The following is a 21,922-nucleotide window of genomic DNA, read 5'->3' as shown; positions in this document are numbered from 1 at the left end:
ATTTTATGTATCATCGGTGAGCTTCCGAATTAAAATGTTCCATCCATCCATCCATTTTCTACCGCTTATTCCCTTTCGGGGTCGCGGGGGGCGCTGGCGCCTATCTCAGCTACAATCGGGCAGAAGGCGGGGTACACCCTGGACAAGTCGCCACCTCATCGCAGGGCCAACACAGATAGACAGACAACATTCACACTCACATTCACACACTAGGGCCAATTTAGTGTTGCCAATCAACCTATCCCCAGGTGCATGTCTTTGTTAAAATGTTATTAAAAAGAATAAGAGATTTGTTATGTGAAGACCTGTCACTTAATTTCTGTTTGTATTTACTTCCCATCAGTGCTCTTATTTTGTTTCCATTTCCTGCTTGTACCGCTGAGCGCTGTGTTTTTTTCCCCCGCACCTGCTGTTGATTGGCAGCCGGTCCACACCGGCTGCCAATCAGCATGTTTCTGTTTATGCTTGCCTTGCGCGTTCCTCAGGACTGGAAGATTGACTATTGTCGCTACTACTGCTGCTATGCAAGTTTGTGACATATTATACCCTATAAATGTTGGTCTTACTTAATAATGCAGACATTTCATTATATGGCTCTCACGGAAATACATTTTAAAATATTTGGCTTAAATGGCTCTCTCAGCCAAAAAGGTTCCCGACCCCTGTCCTAAAGGATGTGTGGATTAGCTTAATGCTAGCGGCAGTTACTACGGGTTTCCTGGTCTCGTGAGTTTGCGCACGGGTCAAAAACTCTGCTGCGTGTCTGTGCGGACATCTTGTGTGCCGCTGTGGTATTTACAGTATGTGAGTGTGTATTTTTTTCTTTCTTTATTCTGTAGGGGAGAGAGATACTGTGGACTGAGTGTGACACCCTGTTCTTTTTGTTCCTATGGGAAAAAAAGGTATGTCTGTTAATGATTTTTTGGCATAGTTTATTGTACAAAAAATATAAAATGAGTTGAGTGGAAAAAAAAATTAGGTAAATTGCTGCACATATTAAGGACCGTTTTTCCCTACGTATAATGTTGTCAGCTGATGTACATACTTTATATACTGTTTTTTATTCAATTAATTTGTTTGAGACTATTTTATGCTTTGTTTGCCTTTTTATTATTGTTATTATTTTACTATTATTATTATAGTTTCCACATGTAAGCATAAATTGAGTTTGAGTGAGCACTGACTCTTGGAGCTGTGGAGATAGATAACGTGGACTGCGTGTGACGCCCTGTTCTTTTTGTTCCTATGAAAAAAAAAGTGAATAAATCCTCCACAACTCAACTCCTATGTGTGCCTCACAACAAAAGACACAACGCAGAACAGTGACTGTAGATATAAATCGATCCAACAGAAAGCTGTAGCCGCCTTGCTATGTGGGAACCATTTTAGCAGGGGCCACTTTCCCATTCAAGGCAAAGCAATATTATGCGTTGTATATTAATTATAAATCATAACTTGCTCATTCATCAACCTATTTTCATGCTGTTTACTTTATTGACCACATAAAAACAAGTGATAAAAATACATGTTACTTTTTTGTGAAAAATATTTTTCACAAAAAAGTTAGACTAAGACTTAGGTAAGACTTATATAAATCTTACCTATGAAAGATTATTTGTAGTTGGCTTGTTTCAACCATACACCGTGTTTTCAAGCGTATGCAAAATAATGTGCCGAAATTGTTGTTTTCGTCTACAACAATAGAAAACCCTCCTGGCACTTTGTCCTTACTATTACAGTAGGTTAGCTTTATGTTGTAGGTGACCAAGCATGTGATTATTACTTATTAGTGTCAACATTTCTGCTTTTTCTTATTGCATTAAATCTTGTTGCAATATGTTTTTTGTCATTTGTACTTTTTGTGTTTTTTTTTTATTTCAACAAGACGTTGTGGTCTTATAAAACTTGACATTCCTGACTTAAAGAATTACAATTAGCAGAGAGAATGCTTGTATTTCCGAAAATTTGTAATCTATATTTGAAAGTTAATGCTTTAAAATGTAAGAAAATAAATTAAGCAGTAATAAAGTAACATGATCTTTCAAATGACCTTTTCTACCTGCGAAATTTACATTTTCTTTATGAAATGACTAAGACGCCATCCTCTCTAATACTACATAAAAGAATACTAATAATACCACAAACATTTTGGAAGACTGATGGAAATCCATCGTAGTTCGACTGTTGTGATCCGCCGCCCGGATCATACATGGTTTTGGTTTTTGAGTCCTTTGGTGTTTTGTCGATCGTTTTGGACTCTTCTTGTTCTTAGTTTTTGCACTTCCTGTTATATCTTGTTTCTATGGTTTCTCATTTGTCCCACCTGCTCTTGTTTGTTAGGCGCACCTGTGTTCTGATTGTTGTTTCTGTGTTTAAGCCTGCCTTTTCCCTTTGTTCGGTCTTGGTCCGTTGTTTGCCTCATGAAACAATCACGTTTGTATTTCTTCGATGTTTAGACTTGTGCCTTACGCCTTAGCTTCTCGTGCGCTCGGCATGCTGATTTTGGACTCTTGACTCATTGCTACGTTTACCTTAGCTTACCGTGCGTTAGGCACGCCTTTTCTTTGCCTTTAAGTCAAGTCTTACCTGCTATTACTGCCTTTCTGGTCCTCGTGCATCTTGGGGTGACTCCACACGCATCACAATGCGTCACCAACGTGACATCATCTTTAGCATTACCTTTGTCACGTTCTCTGGTTCTCTGGTTCTCTTTTTTCCCATTGGATTTTCTCCACCAGGTCCGACAGGTTCCTGTGTAAGGGGAAGTAGTGGGTTCCCGCTTGGAGACAACTGTAGTAGTGTTCGTAGCAGCGCTTCAGAACCAGGCTGCTCCCCAGCATGAGGTAAGGAAAATGATACGCTGCCACTGTGCCATCCATGTCGACCTGGTTCTTGTTTGTACTGAGGGATTGAAAGCAGTAAATCAGAAGGTGTTGTACGTTCACCTTTGACACGATTTCTCACCTTGAAGAAGTCAAAGAAGCGGTGCTTGGTCCCCAAATTTTTGATGTCTCAGAAAAAGAACCAGCCGGTAATTCCAGCATCCAGTAGCTCAGGGTGCTTTTTGGACAGAGACACTAGCTTGAGACGCTCCTCTCTGCTATCATGATCTTATCGCTTTTGTTTTCCTACAGGGGGTCTGAAATAAAGACAACAAACATGTGACTGTAACTGGAGGGTATACTGTACGTCAGAGCTACTTTTTTGAAGTACCCTCGGTAGTCTTTTTTATATTCCCCATGCAATTTCTCCCCAAATTGAAATGTATTTAAATACTGGTTTTTTTTAGGAAATGTGTAGAAGAATATATAATGTATGTATTAGTATATTAGCATGTTAATTTCAAAAGTAAATACCAGAATGCTGTTATGCCTATACAGTGGAACCTCTATTTGCGAACTTAATTGATTCTTGAGAATGGTTCTTTCATCAAAACGTTTGTACGGTGAAACAGAGTTCCACCATCGTCATGTCCAACGTACGATCACTCCGTAACAAGCTGGATCTACTACATGCAAGGTGCCGTTTTGAAAGGGCCTTCAGAGACTTCTATATGATCGCTCTCAGTGAGACCTGGCTGGACGAGTCAGTAACCGACTCTGAGTTGAGCCTGGACAATTTCACCATTCAGGTCCAACAGGGAAGACGCAAAGTGGTAGGGTCTGCCTTTACATCAACGACAGTTGGTGTAACAACATGAAAGTACACCATAAAGTGTGCACACCCAACCTGAAGTTGTTGACCCTGCCCGCATCCTTCTATCTCCCCTGGAAATTCCCCACTGTTGTGGTCAGCTGTATCTATGTATACCCCAGTGCTAACATCAACAAAGCAGTAGAGTTGATAGCTGAGGATACTAATGTCATGTTAGCTAAATATCCTGGTGCTCCGCTTCTTTATTTGGGTAACTTTATCGGATGCAGACTGGACAATGTATTACCATTTTTCCAACAGTACCTGGACATTCCAAAAAGAAAGGAAATCATATTGGACTCATGCTACGGGAACATCACCGATGCCTTCCGTGCCCATTCCCACCCTCCCCTCGGAGCTGCTGACCACAACGTCATCTGTTTACTTCTGTCATACAAACAGGAACTAAAGCACCACAAACCCAAATGCGGCAGTTTCCCCCAGCAGACGGAGGATGCCACCACTCAACTCCAAGGCTCCCTAGCTTGTACCGACTGAGCCATTTTTGATGATAGTCTGAATGACAGGGTCTCTGTCATTATAGACTACATTAAATTCTGCATCAGCTCCACAATACCAACAAAAACAATAAATATCTATCCCAACTCCAAACCATGGATTACCCCACAATTAAAACAGAGCCTTAGGGAAAAACATAAATCCTTCAGGCAACAGGACTGGGCCAGCCTCAAGGCAACACATTTAAAAAATGAGGTACTTAAAGCAAAACTGAAGTACAACAACAAACTGGAAACCGAATTCAGCAGCATGAACACCAAGCAGGCTTTTCAGAAGGTGAAAATCAGGATGCAAACCAACAACGTTTTTTGAATCACTGTCAGTGATTCAAAAACCCTCTCTATAGACCTGAACACATTTTTCACCTGTTTTGATATTTTGGACTTCTCACCAGAGTCTCAGGATCTGTTGAGAGTCCTCCCACCACCAGACCCAAAGGAACAGTCTACCTACTCAGTGGCCTAGTGGTTGGAGTGTCCGCCCTGAGATCGGTAGGTCGTGAGTTCAAATCCCGGCCGAGTCATACCAAAGACTATAAAAATGGGACCCATTACCTCCCTGCTTGGCACTCACCATTAAGGGTTGGAATTGGGGGTTAAATCACCATAAATGATTCCCGGGCGTGGCAACGCTGCTGCCCACTGCTCCCCTCACCTCCCGGGGAGTGATCTAGGGTGATGGGTCAATAGCAGAGAATAATTGTGCCACATCTAGTATGTGTGTGACAATCATTGGTACTTTAACTTTAACTTCATATTTTAGTGAAGCTTTGTACATTTTGATCACAATATGAATTGCTATCCATCCATTTCCTACCGTTTGTCCCTTACGGGGTCGCGGGGGGTACTGGAAGCCTATAAAGTACTGTATATTCAACAAACAAAACAAGGACTTCATGGATCAACTTTCCATTTAATATCTGAACTGTTCTGTATGCACACCCTCCCAAGTTTCCTGGGAGAGTCCAGAATTTCAGTGCTCCTCCCAAAAATCTCCCAGGCCACCATTGTGACAAATTTCTCCCGATTTCCACCGAGACAACAATATTACTGCCAAAGTTCCCTCTCAGCAATTGCACACTCTCGTCTTAGACTTAGGTTGGTCACATCTAGCCTTAGACTTAGATCGGTCAGATCTCGTCTTGTGACTGGTGCCAAAACAAATATCTATACACCAAAACCAATAAGGGGTGCCTGGGCAAGGATGGTTTTCCCCCTCTGATTGTGAAAAAAATAGACCTGGATGGTATGAAAGACAGATGGTACAAAAGAGTGATGAGGAGTGATGGAAGACGTCTATGTAAAAATTGAAAAATCATCCCTGAACAGAGGAGGTGGTCTGCGACACAACACTCCTTTCAACCATTCCTAAAAGACTCTGCAATTTAGCCTTCAAGAAATAACAGGAGTTACAAACAAACAGGTCACCTTCTGTGACCTGAATGCCATTTGTGCTATTTGTTTACAACTGAATGGAATGTTTACGTGGGTGATTCCGGTTATTTTGGACTGGTAGTACTCGATCCACAGTGATGGTTCTGCCACACAATATCTCATTGCTAACGAGGGGAAATTACACTTCAACCACTGTTGTTGGCTTTGACAGTAGGATTGTTTGTTTGTATCAAAACAGTGTTTATTTTGCACCAACCGCTAGACTAGGGCTGACCAATGTAAGACAAACTGATTAAACCTACTCGGATGAATGAATTGATTAACGTAGCCCCCGACTTAAACAAGTTGAAAAACGTATTCGGGTGTTACCATTTAGTGGTCAATTGTACGGAATATGTACTGAACTGTGCAATCTACTAATAAAAGTTTCAATCAATCAATGGGAGGCTAAAATTCTTCTAAGACAAACCAAACAGTCCAGTTACGATCGATTGAACGCCCTGAGACATTCATAGACAAGCACAAGGGTTAGTTTATTTCATATTACATAGCAAGTAGTAGTCAAGGTGTTTTGTTTAATACGTGAATATGTTTTGTTTTTTAAATCCAAGCTGCTCAAGGTTTGGCAGACATGCATTCTGGATCATTGTAGGAGGACCACACAGGACAACAAGGACATCAGAAGACGGAGCAGGGAGATGAGCCTCTATCATAGTGGACGTCACAAACCCCGAACCGTACTTCCAGCCTGGACAACGTCGAGAGAAGAAAAACAAATGAGTGTATGAGGAAAAAAAATGACAAAATTATTTCGAAGGCACTCGGCTCTTGGAGGGTTCTACCATGGATACTTAACACAACTCTTAAGCTTACAAAAGTTTTATGTCTTCTCCAATAAAATCAAGTAGTTTTTATTTTTCTTAGCTCTTCAGAAAACAGGAATAACTTTTTTACCTTCCTCTGAAATATCCATGCAGTATTATCTGTATTCATTCTGACAATACACAGTCTGGAATACTTCTTCTGGAACTTATTGGCTATTATTGGCTATCAAGCATGTTCCAGATGGTTCAATGACAGCTTCACATTTCCTTTAGGTAGGATTTTTTTCTGCATTGTAACTAAAAGCAGCAGCTACACAAGAGCACAACACACAATCTAGACCAGGGGTCCGCAAACTTTTTGACTTCGGGGCCCCATTGGGTTAAAGAAATTTGGCCGGGAGCCGGGCTACATATTTCGAGCGCAGAGAGTTCACGTTATCGATAGAAAAATGCATTTTTAGACAAAATGATTTGCCTGAGTGGCCAGGAGACACCGAGAGGAACAAGTGGTAGAAAATGGATTAGAAAGGACAGATCTAAAATAATAACAATAAAAAAAATATATGTACATATATATATATTTTTTTTTTTTTTTTTTTTTTTACTTGGAACTTCGCGCAGGCCGGATTTTGGATGCCGGCGGATCACATCCCGCCGTAGTTTGGAGACACCTGATCTAGACATACATAATAAGTGTATTTAATTGAACAATATATGAGTCTAAATGAGCACATTTGTCAATATAAACACGTATAATATAATTAAATTATTTGATATTTGTTAATATTGACAATAATTGTTACAATTATAGTTGCGTATTGGGCAGTCCCATCCATCCATCCATTTTCTGCCCCTTATTCCCTTTGGGGTCGCGGGGGGCGCTGGTGTCTATCCTAGCTACAATCGGGCGGAAGGCGGCGTACACCCTGGACAAGTCGATATTGGGCAGTGGTTTCTTGGATGGTTGCATTTTACTTACACATTCAAAATCTCCAAGGTAAAAAGTGTATTGGAAAGTAACAAGTGTGTCCACATCATTCAACTTACTGCATCATGAGCTTAACTTCATGAATAATTGCAGCCACAAGGTGTCACCACAAAAGCTGTTACCACTCCACTTCAACAAATTGACCCGTTCTAAAGTTTGGTGATCTATGAAAAATAGTTTTTTTTTTCAGTATAAAACTTCTTCTGCTAGTACGCCAGCATCTAAAATCTGGCCCGCGGGAAGTCCCAAGGTAAAAAAACAACAAACAATTTTTTTGTTTTATTATTTTTTTAAATCTGTTTTTTCTAATCCATTTTCTACCACTTGTTACTCTCGGTGTGTCTCCTAGCGGCTCAGGCAAAGGATTTTGTCAAAAAATGCATTTTTCCATCGATAACGTGACATCAAGTGGGCACTCTTTCAGGCAATTAGTGCGAGAGGAGTATAATATAAAGTATATATATATATATATACATATATATATATATATATATATATATATATATATGTATATATATATATATATATGTATATATATATATGTGTATATATGTATATATATACATATATATATATATATATATATATATATATATATGTATATATATATATATATACATATATATATATATATATATATATATATATATGTATATATATATATATATATATATATATATATACACAGCCCGGCCCCTGACCAAATTGTTTAAAGCCAATTCGGCCCCCGAGTCAAAAAGTTTAAACACTCCTGGTCTAGACGGTCCCAATTCATATCGCCAGGACCCACACCTTGTCGACAGTAAGGGCTGGGTCCTTGGAACGATACAGCCCCTGAATTGAGACAAAGCTTATTTCCTTCTTTGCAACTGTCAGATATATTTTACCCCAATCTCTATCACACACACACACACACACACACACACACACACACACACACACACACACACACACACACACACACAAACACAGGTGCAGGTCTTACAAAACCTGTTTCCATATGAGTTGGAAAATTGTGTTAGATGTAAATATAAACGGAATACAATGATTTGCAAATCCTTTTCAACCCATATTCAGTTGAATATGCTACGAAGAAAACATATTTGGCTTCTCGGGGCCCGAGATCATCTGAGATGGACTGATGCAAAGTGGAAAAGTGTTCTGTGGTCTGACGAGTCCACATTTCATAATTTTTTTGAAAATATTCAACATCGTGTCATCCGGACCAAAGGGGAAGCAAACCATCCAGACTGTTATCGACGCAAAGTTCAAAAGCCAGCATCTGTGATGGTATGGGGGTGCATTAGTGCCCAAGGCATGGGTAACTTACACATCTGTGAAGGCACCATTAATGCTGAAAGTTACGTACAGGTTTTGGAACAACATATGCTGCCATCTAAGCGCCGTCTTTTTCATGGACGCCCCTGCTTATTTCAGCAAGACAATGCCAAGCCACATTCAGCACGTGTTACAACAGCATGGCTTCATAAAAAAAGAGTGCGGGTATTTTCCAGGCCCGCCTGCAGCTCAGACCTGTCTCCCATCGAAAATGTGTGGCGCATTATGAAGCGTAAAATACGACAGCGGAGACCCTGGACTGTTAAACGACTGAAGCTCTACATAAAACAAGAATGGGAAAGAGTTACACTTTCAAAGCTTCAGCAATTAGTTTCCTCAGTTCCCAAACGTTTATTGAGTGTTGTTAAAAGAAAATGTGATGTAACACAGTGGTGAACATGTCTTTTCCCAACTACTTTGGCACATGTTGTAGCCATGAAATTCTAACTTAATTATTATTTGCAAAAAAAGAATAAAGTTTATGAGTTTGAACATCAAATATCTTGTCTTTGTAGTGCATTCAACTGAATATGGGTTGAAAAGTATTTGTAAATCATTGTATTCGGTTTATATTTACATCTAACACAATTTCCCAACTCTTATGGAAACAAGGATTGTATGACCTTAGGCGAGAACCACTTATGTTCTCGCAGGAAAACTCTTCCCACATTCAGAAAACACTCAACTGGGTAGGGGCAAAACAAAAAAAATATTATAGTCCTACCAACATTATACTCTATCCTGCAGACCTTTACAAAATGAGCAGCAGGAGCGGATGTCATTCCAGGATAATGTGGAAATCATCATTGGTTATGAGGATGATGTGTCTGAAGATGAATAATATTTTAGGCTAAATTCTGATTCTAATCGTTCTAATTTTGAACCAAATGGGGGAAATTGCTATTCTTATTCCTCCATGCAAGACATTCTTATCAAAAAACAAAGGTCAAACACAGTGGTCTTCATCCCCAAATAAGCATCAGGCAAAATTGTCTGCAGAAACCATACTAAAGACAGTACCAGGACCCACTCTGATGGCAGTGACCCGTGTGACTCACATCTAGTCAACTTTTGAGCTGGTCATTCCAGATTCAAAACAACATCCATCCATCCATTTTCTACCGCTTATTCCCTTTCGGGGTCGCGGGGGGCGCTGGCGCCTATCTCAGCTACAATCGGGCGGAAGGCAGGGTACACCCTGGACAAGTCGCCACCTCATCGCAGGGCCAACACAGATAGACAGACAACATTCATTCTCACATTCACACACTAGGGCCAATTTAGTGTTGCCAATCAACCTATCCCCAGGTGCATGTCTTTGGAAGTGGGAGGAAGCCGGAGTACCCGGAGGGAACCCACGCATTCACGGGGAGAACATGCAAACTCCACACAGAAAGATCCCGAGCCTGGATTTGAACCCAGGACTGCAGGAACTTCGTATTGTGAGGCAGACGCACTAACCCCTCTGCCACCGTGAAGCCCTCAAAACAACATCTTTCTGGAAATGAATTATCTAAAATGGAGGCCAATTTTTTTCGGAGAAGTGGAAGGAGCTGGACAAAACACATTTATGTGCGTATTTGGGGCACCTCATTCTGGCTGGGGTCTCTAAGTGGAAGTGTTAATCGACAGCCAATCTGGTATGCAAAGCTTTATTTCGAGCCACTGGAGACTTTTCGCATTTCCTCCAGACTAATTGAGACGGACAGTGTAGGACAAGTGGGAAGGGCATCTTCCTCCACTCTTTAACCCAGGCCCTAATATCAGATTGGATGAAAGGCTGGTGGCATTCCTAGGTTGCTGTTCATAACGGAGCTAGTAATAAAATATTAACAATGGTTGTTTGGATGTCTTTGGTTTGGGACATCTTTTGGATAACTAAACATGCAGTGGGTCAAACTGACCCAGGAACACCATAGTCTTTTTTGACAAATGAACATAACAGGAGGGTTAAAGAAAGCAGAAGTCCATTCCACATTAGTTATTAGGTTAAGTGTTGTTTTTTTTTACCATTGTTCTGTTCTCTGATCTGTAATTAAATTTTCCAATATTCCACACTACAAAATAATACAACAATCCAACATTCAGTGTTGACAGCTAGACTTTTTGTGGACATGTTCCATAAATATTGATGTTAAAGATTTCTTTTTTTGTGAAGAAATGTTTAGAATTAAGTTCATGAATCCAGATGGATCTCTACTAAAATCCCCAAAGAGGGCACTTTAAGTTGATGATGACTTCTATGTGTAGAAATCTTTATTTATAATTGAATCACTTGTTTATTTTTCAACAAGTTTTTTATTTATTTTTATATCTTTTTTTCCAAATAGTTCAAGAAAGACCACTACAAATGAGCAATATTTTGCTCTGTTATACAATTTAATAAATCAGAAACTGATGACATAGTGCTGTATTTTACTTCTTTATCTCTTTTTTTTAACCAAAAATGCTTTGCTTTGATTAGGGGGTACTTGAATTAAAAAACAATTCACAGGGGGTACATGACTGAAAAAAGGTTGAGAACCACTGTTGTAGAGGACGTTAAAGGCAGTGCAGTCACGGCAGCCCTTAATAATGTCGGCCGGGTGAAAATTGGGAAAAATTCGGGAGAATGGTTGCACCGGTAGATTCTCGGGAGGTGCACTGAAATTCAGGAGTCCCCCGGGAAAATGGTGAGGATTGGCAAGTATGTTGCTAAGGCGGGAAAGCCATTCATAGAAGGTGAATTCATTAAAAAGTGCATATTAGATTTTTTAAGAATCTTTTCTCGCGGCCCAGCCTCACCCAGTTTCTGCATCCAGTCGCCCCCAGGTAAATTGAGTTTGAGGCCACTGCTATAAAGAGTTTCTTCGAATTTCTCCACAAAAAAATGGGGCGGTATAGCTCAATTGGTAGAGTGGCCGTGCCAGCAACTTGAGAGTTCCCGGTTCGATCCCCGCTTCTGCCATCCTAGTCACTGCCGCTGTGTCCTTGGGCAAGACACTTTACCCACCTGCTCCCAGTGCCACCCACATTGGTTTAAATATAACTTAGATATTGGGTTTCACTATGTAAAGCGCTTTGAGTCACTAGAGAAACGCGGTATGTAAATATAATTCACTTCATTTCACAATGAGACAGGATCGTTTGTTGTTCATTTTAGCCTCATCCACTACTAGATACCACAGCCATGACCATTTTTGAATGCATTTTTGAATTGATTTAGAAATAGAATAGATTTCTCCCATTAGCTGTGTTGCTAGCGACCTAGAATGAGCCGATTTTTAAATGTATGATATTGTTTTCTTGTTTTTCGTAATGGCTTTGCGATGATTGGGCGACTTGTCCAGGGTGTACGCTGCCTTCCACCCAAATGCAGCTGAGGTGGGCTCAAGCCAACCCCGCGACCCCGATAGGGACAAGTAGTAGAAAATGGATGGATGGATGGGTTTCTCATATTGATTGTTAACAATAGTTGAATTTTTAAAAAAAAGTGCAGTTCCCCTTTAATACCGATTAACAGCCAATACTCAAGGTTTCAATCTCGGTATTGGAAGTGAAACAGATCTATCGGGCGACTCCAAGTTAAAATGCTACTGTCATTGTAATGTTGATTAAAATTTCATGAATGGGGACATTAACAATGTGTCGTATCGTTTGAAAAAATGGAAAGTGTAGCATATTTATGATATATAAACCCCGTTTTCATATGAGTTGGGAAATTGTGTTAGATGTGAATATAAACGGAATACAATGATTTGCAAATCCTTTTCAACCCATATTCAATTGAATGTACTACAAAGACCAGATATTTGATGTTCAAACTCATTTTTTGCAAATAATAATTAACTTAGAATTTCATGGCTGCAACACGTGCCAAAGTAGTTGGGAAAGGGCACGTTCACCACTGTGTTACATCACCTTTTCTTTTAACAACACTCAATAAACGTTTGGGAACTGAGGAAACTAATTGTTGAAGCTTTCAAAGTGGAATTCTTTCCCATTCTTGTTTTATGTAAAACTTCAGTCGTTCAACAGTCTGGGGTCTCCGCTGTTGTATTTTCCGCTTCATAATGCGCCACACATTTTCGATGGGAGACAGGTCTGGACCGCAGGCGGGCCAGGAAAGTACCCGCACTCTTTTTTTTACAAAGCCACGCTGTTGTAACACGTGCTGAATGTGCCTTGGCATTGTCTTGCCGAAATAAGTAGGGGCGTCCATAGCATATGTTGTTCCAAAACCCGTATGTACCTTTTAGCATTAATGGTGCCTTCACAGATGTGTAAGTTACCCATGCCTTGGGCACTAATACACCCCCATACCATCACAGATGCTGGCTTTTGAACTTTGCGTCGATAACAGTCTGGATGGTTTGCTTCCCCTTTGGTCCGGATGACACAATGTCAAATATTTTCAAAAATAATATGAAATGTGGACTCGTCAGACCACGGAACACTTTTCCACTTTGCGCCAGTCCATCCTAGATGATCTCGGGCCCAGAGAAGCCGGCGGCGTTTCTGGATGTTGTTGATAAATGGCTTTCGCTTTGCATAGTAGAGCTTTACCTTGCACTTAAAAATGTAGCGACGGTCTGTATTTAGCAACAGTGGTTTTCTGAAGTGTTCCTGAGCCCATGTGGTGATATCCTTTAGAGCAGGGGTCAGGAACCTTTTCGGCTGAGAGAGCCATGAAAGCCAAATATTTTAAAATGTATTTCCGTGAGAGCCGTACAATTTTTTTTAACACTGAATTCAACTATATGTGTGCACTTTTAAGTAAGACCAACATTTTTAGAGTATAATAAGTCTCATTTTATTATTAATAACATTGTTATTCTGAAGTTAACTAATAATACATAAAATAATTCTTACCATTAATGAACAGGTGCGGAAGAAAACGGATTGCTGGATTAAGATGCATAAGAATGTTTTATATTCTGAACATTATTTTTAACACTGTGATTACCAACGGAATTATTCATTACTTATTGTGTTAAGCAATGTCGGCTAATATTTATCTGAGAGCCAGATGCAGACTTCAAAAGAGCCACATCTGGCTCTAGAGCCAGAGGTTCTCTACCCCTGCTTTAGAGACTGATGTCGGTTTTTGATACAGTGCCGTCTGAGGGATCGGAGGTCACGGTCATTCAATGTTGGTTTCCGGCCATGCCGCTTTCGTGTAGTGATTTCTCCTGATTCTCTGAACCTTCTGATGATATTATGGACCTTAGATGTTGAAATCCCTAAATTTCTTACAATTGCACTTTGAGGAACGTTGTTCTTAAACTGTTTGACGAAGGGGTGTACTTCGCTCCATCCTTTCTTGTAAAAGACTGAGCATTTTTTTGGGAAGCTGTTTCTATACCCAATCATGGCACCCACCTGTTCCCAATTAGCCTGCACACCAAATAAGTGTTTGATGAGCATTCCTCAACTTTATCAGTATTTATAGCCACCTTTCCCAACTTCTTTGTCACGTGTTGCTTGCATCAAATTCTAAAGTTAATGATTATTTGCACACAAAAAAATGTTTATCAGTTTGAACATCAAATATGTTGTATTTGTAGCATATTCAACTGAATATGGGTTGAAAATGATTTGCAAATCATTGTATTCCGTTTATATTTACATCTAACACAATTTCCCAACTCATATGGAAACGGGGTTTGTATTTACAAAGATACTGTCTTACCTGGGGAAGGTTTGTCCAGTGTAAACCAGAGCCTCAGCTTGTCGGGATAATTCTTCTGTGCCTCCATGAGCTCCTCCCTCACTAGAATATCTTTCTCAGACTGAGTGAGGGGACACAAACACGTCTATTCTGTGGAATTATTTGCAAGCAGCAGATAATAAACAAATAAGCTAGAAATACACCTGGTTGGCAAAAATGAGATAACACTTTGTGTCGTCACTGCGATCCGCTGTAATCCTTCGAATCAGCTGCAACATTGGAGTGATACCTTTGACGATAAAATATGTTTCATATTGGTGCATGCTGATCAATTTATTGGCGTCCGTGGCGTAGACTATCAAATGATTAGCATAAATGTCACCTGTTCCTCCACAGATCATGCCGACGTGCTTGAACGTCAACCTGCTGGCGGCCGACTTCTTGTCCGCTTGGATGGAAAACCGACCTGATCAGAAGATCGTAGTAAATACTTTGCAGCACGAGGACTACATTGAGCAGAATGCTCTTCTTGTTTCCACACAGCACCTCTGCCATGATACACCAGCAGGCCATTGGGTCCTCTGAAGTCCATGGTGTCTCCAATGGCCATGTTGTCCAAGTACTGAGACATCTTTCCTCCTTCTGGGAAGGTTGGGTGTGTGTTCTTATAGTACACCTGACAAAGTACAACACATAATCATACCTTGTAATAATCACTTATTCTTCTGTTGTTTTATACTTTACATTAGTTTTGGATGTGGGTATCAAACCGATACCAAGTCATTACAGGATCATACATTGATCAATGTGACAGACTTCCTCTGTCCGGGAGCCACTGACCACCAAAGATTGACATGACGGTGAGCAGATTGTGACTTGGCTTTATTATTTCAATAAGGCTTCGTCTGGTGTCGGGTCGCTTTTCAGCTCCGCCTCGCTCTGCCGTCTGCATTTAAGCACCACGTCGTCTTCGTCTGTCTCTCGTTCACTCTCGCTCCGCATGTGCTGGTTTCCTTCTGCCCCGTCGTCCTCTGCTGCTTCCCTTTTACCCTTTGCGAGGAGATTAGACGATCGTGCCCAGGTGCGCGATCCACACCCCTGATCTTGCTTATGGCGTCGATCCCGGCACGCCCCGCCTCGCTGCTTGCCCGCTGGCCACGCCTCCTCGCCGCCATCTTAAAGCGGAACTCAGTGTGCCCTGCTTCCCTGTCGGACCGCCGGCTCCGCCTCTCCACAGTCATATTCAAAGTATTCATTTGTCCAGGGACCTATTTCCTGAGTTTAAAAACATAATTTAAAAAAAAACAAAAAAAAACTAAACAAGATCGTCGTAACGCTACTGTACTTGGTATTATTACAGTTGATGTTAGGTGTAAATATGGACCAGTACTGTTTAGAGGCGGTACAGTACCCAATATGATTCATTAGTGTCGTGTTACTATACTAATGCCGGTATACCGTACAACCCTAGTACCAACTAAACAGGAGTCAAAAGTTCCTCCTGTTCCTTTAAAGGCCAACTGAAACCCACTACTACCGACCACGCAGTCTGATAGTTTATATATCAATGATGAAATATTAACATTGCAACACATGCCAATACGGCCTTTTTAGTTTACTAAATTGCAATTTTAAATTTCCCGCGAAATGTCCTGTTGAAAACGTCGCGTAATGATGACGTGTACGCGTGACTTCATGGACTGTGAGGAAATATTAGCGCTGCGCACACACACAGCTAAAAGTCGTCTGCTTAACGGCATAATTACACAGTATTTTGGACATCTGTGTTGCTGAATCTTTTGCAATTTGTTCAATTAATAATGCAGAAGTCAAAGTAGAAAGATGGAGTTAGGAAGCTTTAGCCTTTAGCCACACAAACACACGGTGATTCGTTGTTTAAAATTCCCGGAGGTGAAGCTTTACTATGGATCAGAGCGGTCAAGCGAACATGGATCCCGACCACTTGTCAACCAGCAGTTTTCGGTGAGAAAATTGTGGTAAAAAGTCGCCACTTACTGGAGATCAGCTGAGCTTGTGCCGTCCAGACAGCTCCCGTCAACTTCCATCAGACACTGGGCTCAAGACACCCATGGATACACCCTTCCGACTATCATGTACTATTAAACTCACTAAAACACTTTGCAACACAATAGAAAGATAAGGGATTTCCCCGAATTATCCTAGTAAATGTGTTTAAAAACATCTGAATCGCTCACAATGCAATCACCTTTTTTTTTTTAACTTTATTTTTTTTTTATTTATTTTTTCTTGTCCTCAAACACGAATCTTTCATCCTCGCTCAAATTAATGGGCAAATTGTCGTTTTCTCGGTCCAAGTAGCTCTTTTTGTTGGAGGCTCCCATTAAAAACAATGTGAGGATGTGAGGAGCCCTCACCCTTGTGACGTCATCGTCTGCGACTTCCGGTAAAGGCAAGGCTTTTCTGTTAGCGACCAAAGGTTGCGAACTTTATCGTCGATGTTCTCTACTAAATTGTTCAGCAAAAATATGGCAATATCGCGAAATGATCAAGTATGACATATAGAATGGACCTGCTATACCCGTTTAAATAAGAAAATCTCATTTCAGTAGGCCTTTAAGTTCTATTCATTTCATTGTGTTCTTGAGCAGCGAGCATGTTAACACTTGCCGCATGAGGACGTTCACATTGACGCAAATAATAGTAGCCAACATATTTGTTTTCATCACTGATTGAACAGGAATACATTTCGACAAAACACCCGAAGCAGCAAATACACACAGCTTCAATTTATAGTCTGCAGATGTCCAGATCGATGGCTTGCCTGTTGATGGCATCATATAGCATCCAAAATAAAATGTGTCTTCTTCAACAGTGGTCCCCAACCAACGGGCCGCGGAATAATTTTTTATTAAAAAAAAAAAAAAAAAAAAAAAGTTGTTTTTTTTTTAAAATCAACATAAAAAACACAATATACACTTACAATTAGTGCACCAACCACAAACACCTCCCTTTCTCATGACAAAAACGTCCCTTTTTCATGACAAAGAAGAAAAGAAAAAAAAAAAAAAAGGACACCACCTCGGGCGGGGTTGAGGTTGGCGGGTTTTGGGGGGCTGGGTTTGGTGGTCGCGGGGGTGTATATTGTAGCGTCCCGGAAGAGTTAGTGTTGCAAGGGGTTCAGGGTATTAGTTCTGTTGTGTTTATTTTGTGTTACGGTGCGGATGTTCTCCCGAAATGTGTTTGTCATTCTTGTTTGGTGGGGGTTCACAGTGTGGTGCCTATTTCTAACAGTGTTAAAGTTGTTTATACGGCCACCCTCAGTGTGACCTGTATGGCTGTTGACCAAGTATGCCTTGCATTCACTCATTTGTGTATGTTGAAGCTGCATATAATGTGTGTCTGTGCCGACGTGCTGTTTGTATGGAGGAAAAGTGGATGCAACGACAGGTTGTAGAGGACGCTAAAGGCAGTGCCTTTAAGGCCCCCATTATTGTCGTCTGGCCGGAAATCAGGAGAAATTCGGGAGAATGGTTGCCCCGGGAGATTTTTGGGAGGGGCTCTGAAATTCAGGAGTCTCCCGGAAAAATCGGGAGGGTCGGCAAATAGGCATAAATATTAACAGTTTTTTTTAATGATATGATGCTTCGAAGAGTTGCTGGGGATCAATTCTGACCTGAACCAAAATTGATCCCCAGCAACTCTTCGAAGCATCAAACAGGTTGGTGTGTGGTTGTAGTGTATATATATTTTCTCATTTTGTTTTGCCCAATCTTGGAGTCAACATGTGCATAGTCATATACCGTAGTTTTCGGAGTATAAGTCGCTCCGGAGTATAAGTCGCACCTGCCAAAAATGCATAATAAAAAAGGAAAAAAAAACATAAATAATTCGCAATGGAGTATAAGTCGCATTTTTGGGGGAAATTTATTTGATAAAACCCAACACCTAGAATAGACAGTTGAAAGGCAATTTAAAAGAAATAAAGAATAGCGAACAACAGGCTGAATAAGTATAAGTATAAATAACCAACTGAGAAGGTGCCTTGTATGTTAACGTAAGATATTACGGTAAGAGTCATTCAAATAACTATAACACAGGGGTCACCAACGCGGTGCTCGCGGGCACCAGGTCGCCCGTAAGGAACAGATGAGTCGCCCGCTGGCCTGTTCTAAAAATAGCTCAAATAGCAGCACTTACCAGTGAGCTGCCTCTATTATTTAAAATATTATTTATTTACTAGCAAGCTGGTCTCGCTTTGCTCAACCTTTTTAATTGTAGGAGAGACAATACTCAAAGAGAATTTGAAAATCCAAGAAAATATTTTAAAGACTTGGTCTTCACTTGTTTAAATGAAATCATTAATTATTTTACTTTGCTTCTTATAATATTCAGAAAGACAATTTTAGAGAAAAAATACAACCTTAAAAATGATTTTAGGATTTTTAAAAACATATACCTTTTTACCTTTTAAATTCCTTCCTCTTCTTTACTGACAATTTAAATCAATGTTCAAGTAAATTCGTTTTTTTTATTGTAAAGAATAATAAATCAATTTTAATTAAATTCTTCATTTTAGCTTCTGTTTTTTCGACGAAGAATATTTGTGAAACTTATTGTGATTAAAATAAATGGAAAAAATATTCTGGCCAATCTAGAAAATCTGTAGAATCAAATTTAAATCTTATTTCAAAGTCTTTTAAATTTCTTTTAAAGTTTTTGTTCCAGAAAATCTAAAATAAATAATGATTAGTCTTTGTTAGAAATATAGCTTGGTCCAATTTGTTATATATTCTAACAAAGTGCAGATTGGATTTTAACCTATTTAAAACTTGTCATCAAAATTCTAAAATTGATCTTAATCAGGAAAAATGACTAATGATGTTCCATGAATTATTTTTAAAAAAATTTCAAAAAGATTCGAATTAGCTAGTTTTTCTCTTCTTTTTTTCGGTTGAATTTTGAATTTTAAAGAGTCAAAATTGAATATAAACTATGTTTCAAAATTTAATTTTCATTTTTTTCATGTTTTCTCCTCTTTTAAACTGTTCAATTAAGTATTTTTTCATCATTTATTCTCTACAAAAAAACCTTCCGTAGAAGGAAAAAAATATACGACGGAATGACGGACAGAAATACCCTTTTTTTTTTTTTTGTATATTTATCTTTTTCTATATATATTTATTGTGAGAAATCATTAAGATGATCAGTGTTTCCACAAAGATAAATATCATTAATTATTAATAATAACATAGAGTTAAAGGTAAATTGAGCAAATTGTCTGTTTCTGGCCATTTATTTAAGTCTGTATCAAACTGGTAGCCCTTCGCATTAATCAATACCCAAGAAGTAGCTCTTGTTTTCTAAAAAGTTGGTGACCCCTGCTATAACATATAGAACATGCTATACGTTTACCAAACAATCTGTCACTCCTAATCGCTAAATCCCATGAAATCTTATACGTCTAGTCTCTTACGTGAATGAACTAAATAATATTATTTGATATTTTACGGTAATGTGTTAATAATTTCACACATAAATCGCTCCTGAGTATAAGTCGCACCCCTGGCCAAACTATGAAAAAAAACTGCGACTTATAGTCAGAAAAATACGGTATGTAGTGTTATGTACATAGTGTATATACCTGCCCCCCCCACACATTTTGTTGTATACCTTGTTTTTTAAATCACCTGATATGTATACTGTGTATATGTACATAATTTATCAAATTTTTAACATAATTTTTTATATACATGTTACAGGTTAAATATCTTTTATTATTGAATGTATCAAATGTGATGAATATTTAATGGATCACAATGCAAACAATACTTTTGGCTTTTTGTGCCATCCATTTGCCTTTTTAAAGCATTACATGCATTCAATTATTTAAGATGTCAATATACTTCTCAATCAATCAGTCAACAAAACTGAAAATATTTGCTCTATCAACAATAATTCTACTTTTGAGGAAATTAATTTATTGCAGTCAGGCCTGGAACTAAATGGCTGTGATAAACAAGGGACAACGCTATTGTGGTCTGACACTTCTGTCAACGCAACAACATTATGATATAATCCTTCTTTTGAAGCATGCAACACTACCTTGACAAGAAGATCCACAAATCGTTGTTGGTTTTCGCTGGAGACGGGCGTGTAAGCTCTAACCACCAGCTTGCCATCAATCTTGGCTGACAGGTACACGTGCTGGCCTGCAGAAACACCTCATTAAAGACTAGAAAACGTAAGACGCAGTCAAAGGGAAATCGTCTCCGTACCAACCGGCAGTCCAAGGATATGATCCGATGATGGAAGACCAAAGCGAAATATTTTGGTGTCATGACTGGTTTCCTGAGCACAATGCGAGGACAATAAATGACGTAGAAAAGAAATGATTTATTTTCTTGCATTCAACCAACCTGTTTGGACACTAGTTTCAGAGCGTACTTGACCATCGGGTCCTTCAAGGTCACTTGTTTTTTCTTTGGAGACAAGAGGAAGTAGACTACACTGCCAATCACCACGCACATGGCGACCAGCACAGAAACGAGCTGCAACATCAAGTTCAAATGCTGTAGAATTCATATTCATTTCACAGTACACACACTACAAAAAGCTCATTCTCACCACACTTGGTTCCATACTTCTGACAAGTACTATTCAGCACAGCACACTTTGTCCTGCTCTTCATACAGTCCGGAAGATCAGAGTCCACACACACACACACACACACACACACACACACACACACACGCACACACACACACACACACACACACACACACACACACACACGCACACACGCACACACGCACGCACACACACGCACAGACCCTGATACGTAATGTCATGATCCTGTTGAGAGCACCAATAGCAAGACAGCGTGACATATTAGGACATGGCACCTCAGCAAGAGAAAGGGCGTGGCTTATAAAACAGAATTGGTACAACACAATATTTCATGTACTAAATCTGGTATCCCTTCACCACTACTGTATTTTTGCATTTCTTGACAAATCACATCAGGGGCTAATCCATTAGGACACTTAAAAATAACTTTTAAAAATGAGAAATGTATGAAATTACCAAAACTCATCATGTTATATTTTCAGGTAATATGGCAGTGATGAGGTCATTTATATATGTACCGAAAAGCAGCGGGCCCAAAATAAATCCTTGAGGCACACCCAAATAACAATTTATTATGTCTGATTTTACACCATTTATTTGAAGACATTGTGATCGCAATTAAAGATATGATTTAAACCAATTTATAGTTTGTTTTGATACATTAGATTGTCTTAACTTTGTCATTAAAGGGGAACATTATCACAATTTCAGAAGGGTTAAAACCAATAAAAATCAGTTCCCAGTGGCTTATTTTATTTTTTGAATTTTTTTTTCCAAATTTTACCCATCCCGGAATATCCCTTAAAAAAAGCTTTAAAGTGCCTGATTTTCGCTATCTGTGAAGCCATCGTCCATTTTCCTGTGACGTCATCCAGTGATGCCAATACGGATAGCACAGCAAGATATA

At 39.5% G+C, this 21,922-nt stretch overlaps 1 protein-coding gene across 1 annotated transcript; it reads right to left on the bottom strand.

Moving 5' to 3' along the window:
• Positions 1-6,101: 6,101 nt before the first annotated feature.
• LOC133549482 (NADH-cytochrome b5 reductase 2) lies at positions 6,102-21,131 on the bottom strand. The gene is made up of 9 exons (XM_061894937.1): positions 21,013-21,131; positions 20,805-20,936; positions 20,664-20,736; positions 20,491-20,597; positions 14,953-15,082; positions 14,789-14,872; positions 14,610-14,695; positions 14,428-14,527; positions 6,102-6,354 (listed from the first exon to the last, which is right to left on the bottom strand). Exons 1-9 carry the CDS (start codon positions 21,025-21,027, stop codon positions 6,182-6,184), a joined length of 900 nt encoding a protein of 299 aa, XP_061750921.1. The 5' UTR covers positions 21,028-21,131; the 3' UTR covers positions 6,102-6,181.
• Between the last annotated feature and the right edge of the window lie 791 nt (positions 21,132-21,922).

Source organism: Nerophis ophidion, linkage group LG03 (genome assembly GCF_033978795.1).
Source record: "Nerophis ophidion isolate RoL-2023_Sa linkage group LG03, RoL_Noph_v1.0, whole genome shotgun sequence".
NCBI lineage: Eukaryota > Metazoa > Chordata > Actinopteri > Syngnathiformes > Syngnathidae > Nerophis > Nerophis ophidion.
The sequence above is the reverse complement of the archived record's forward strand: the minus strand, read 5'-3'. Positions and strand labels throughout refer to the sequence as shown.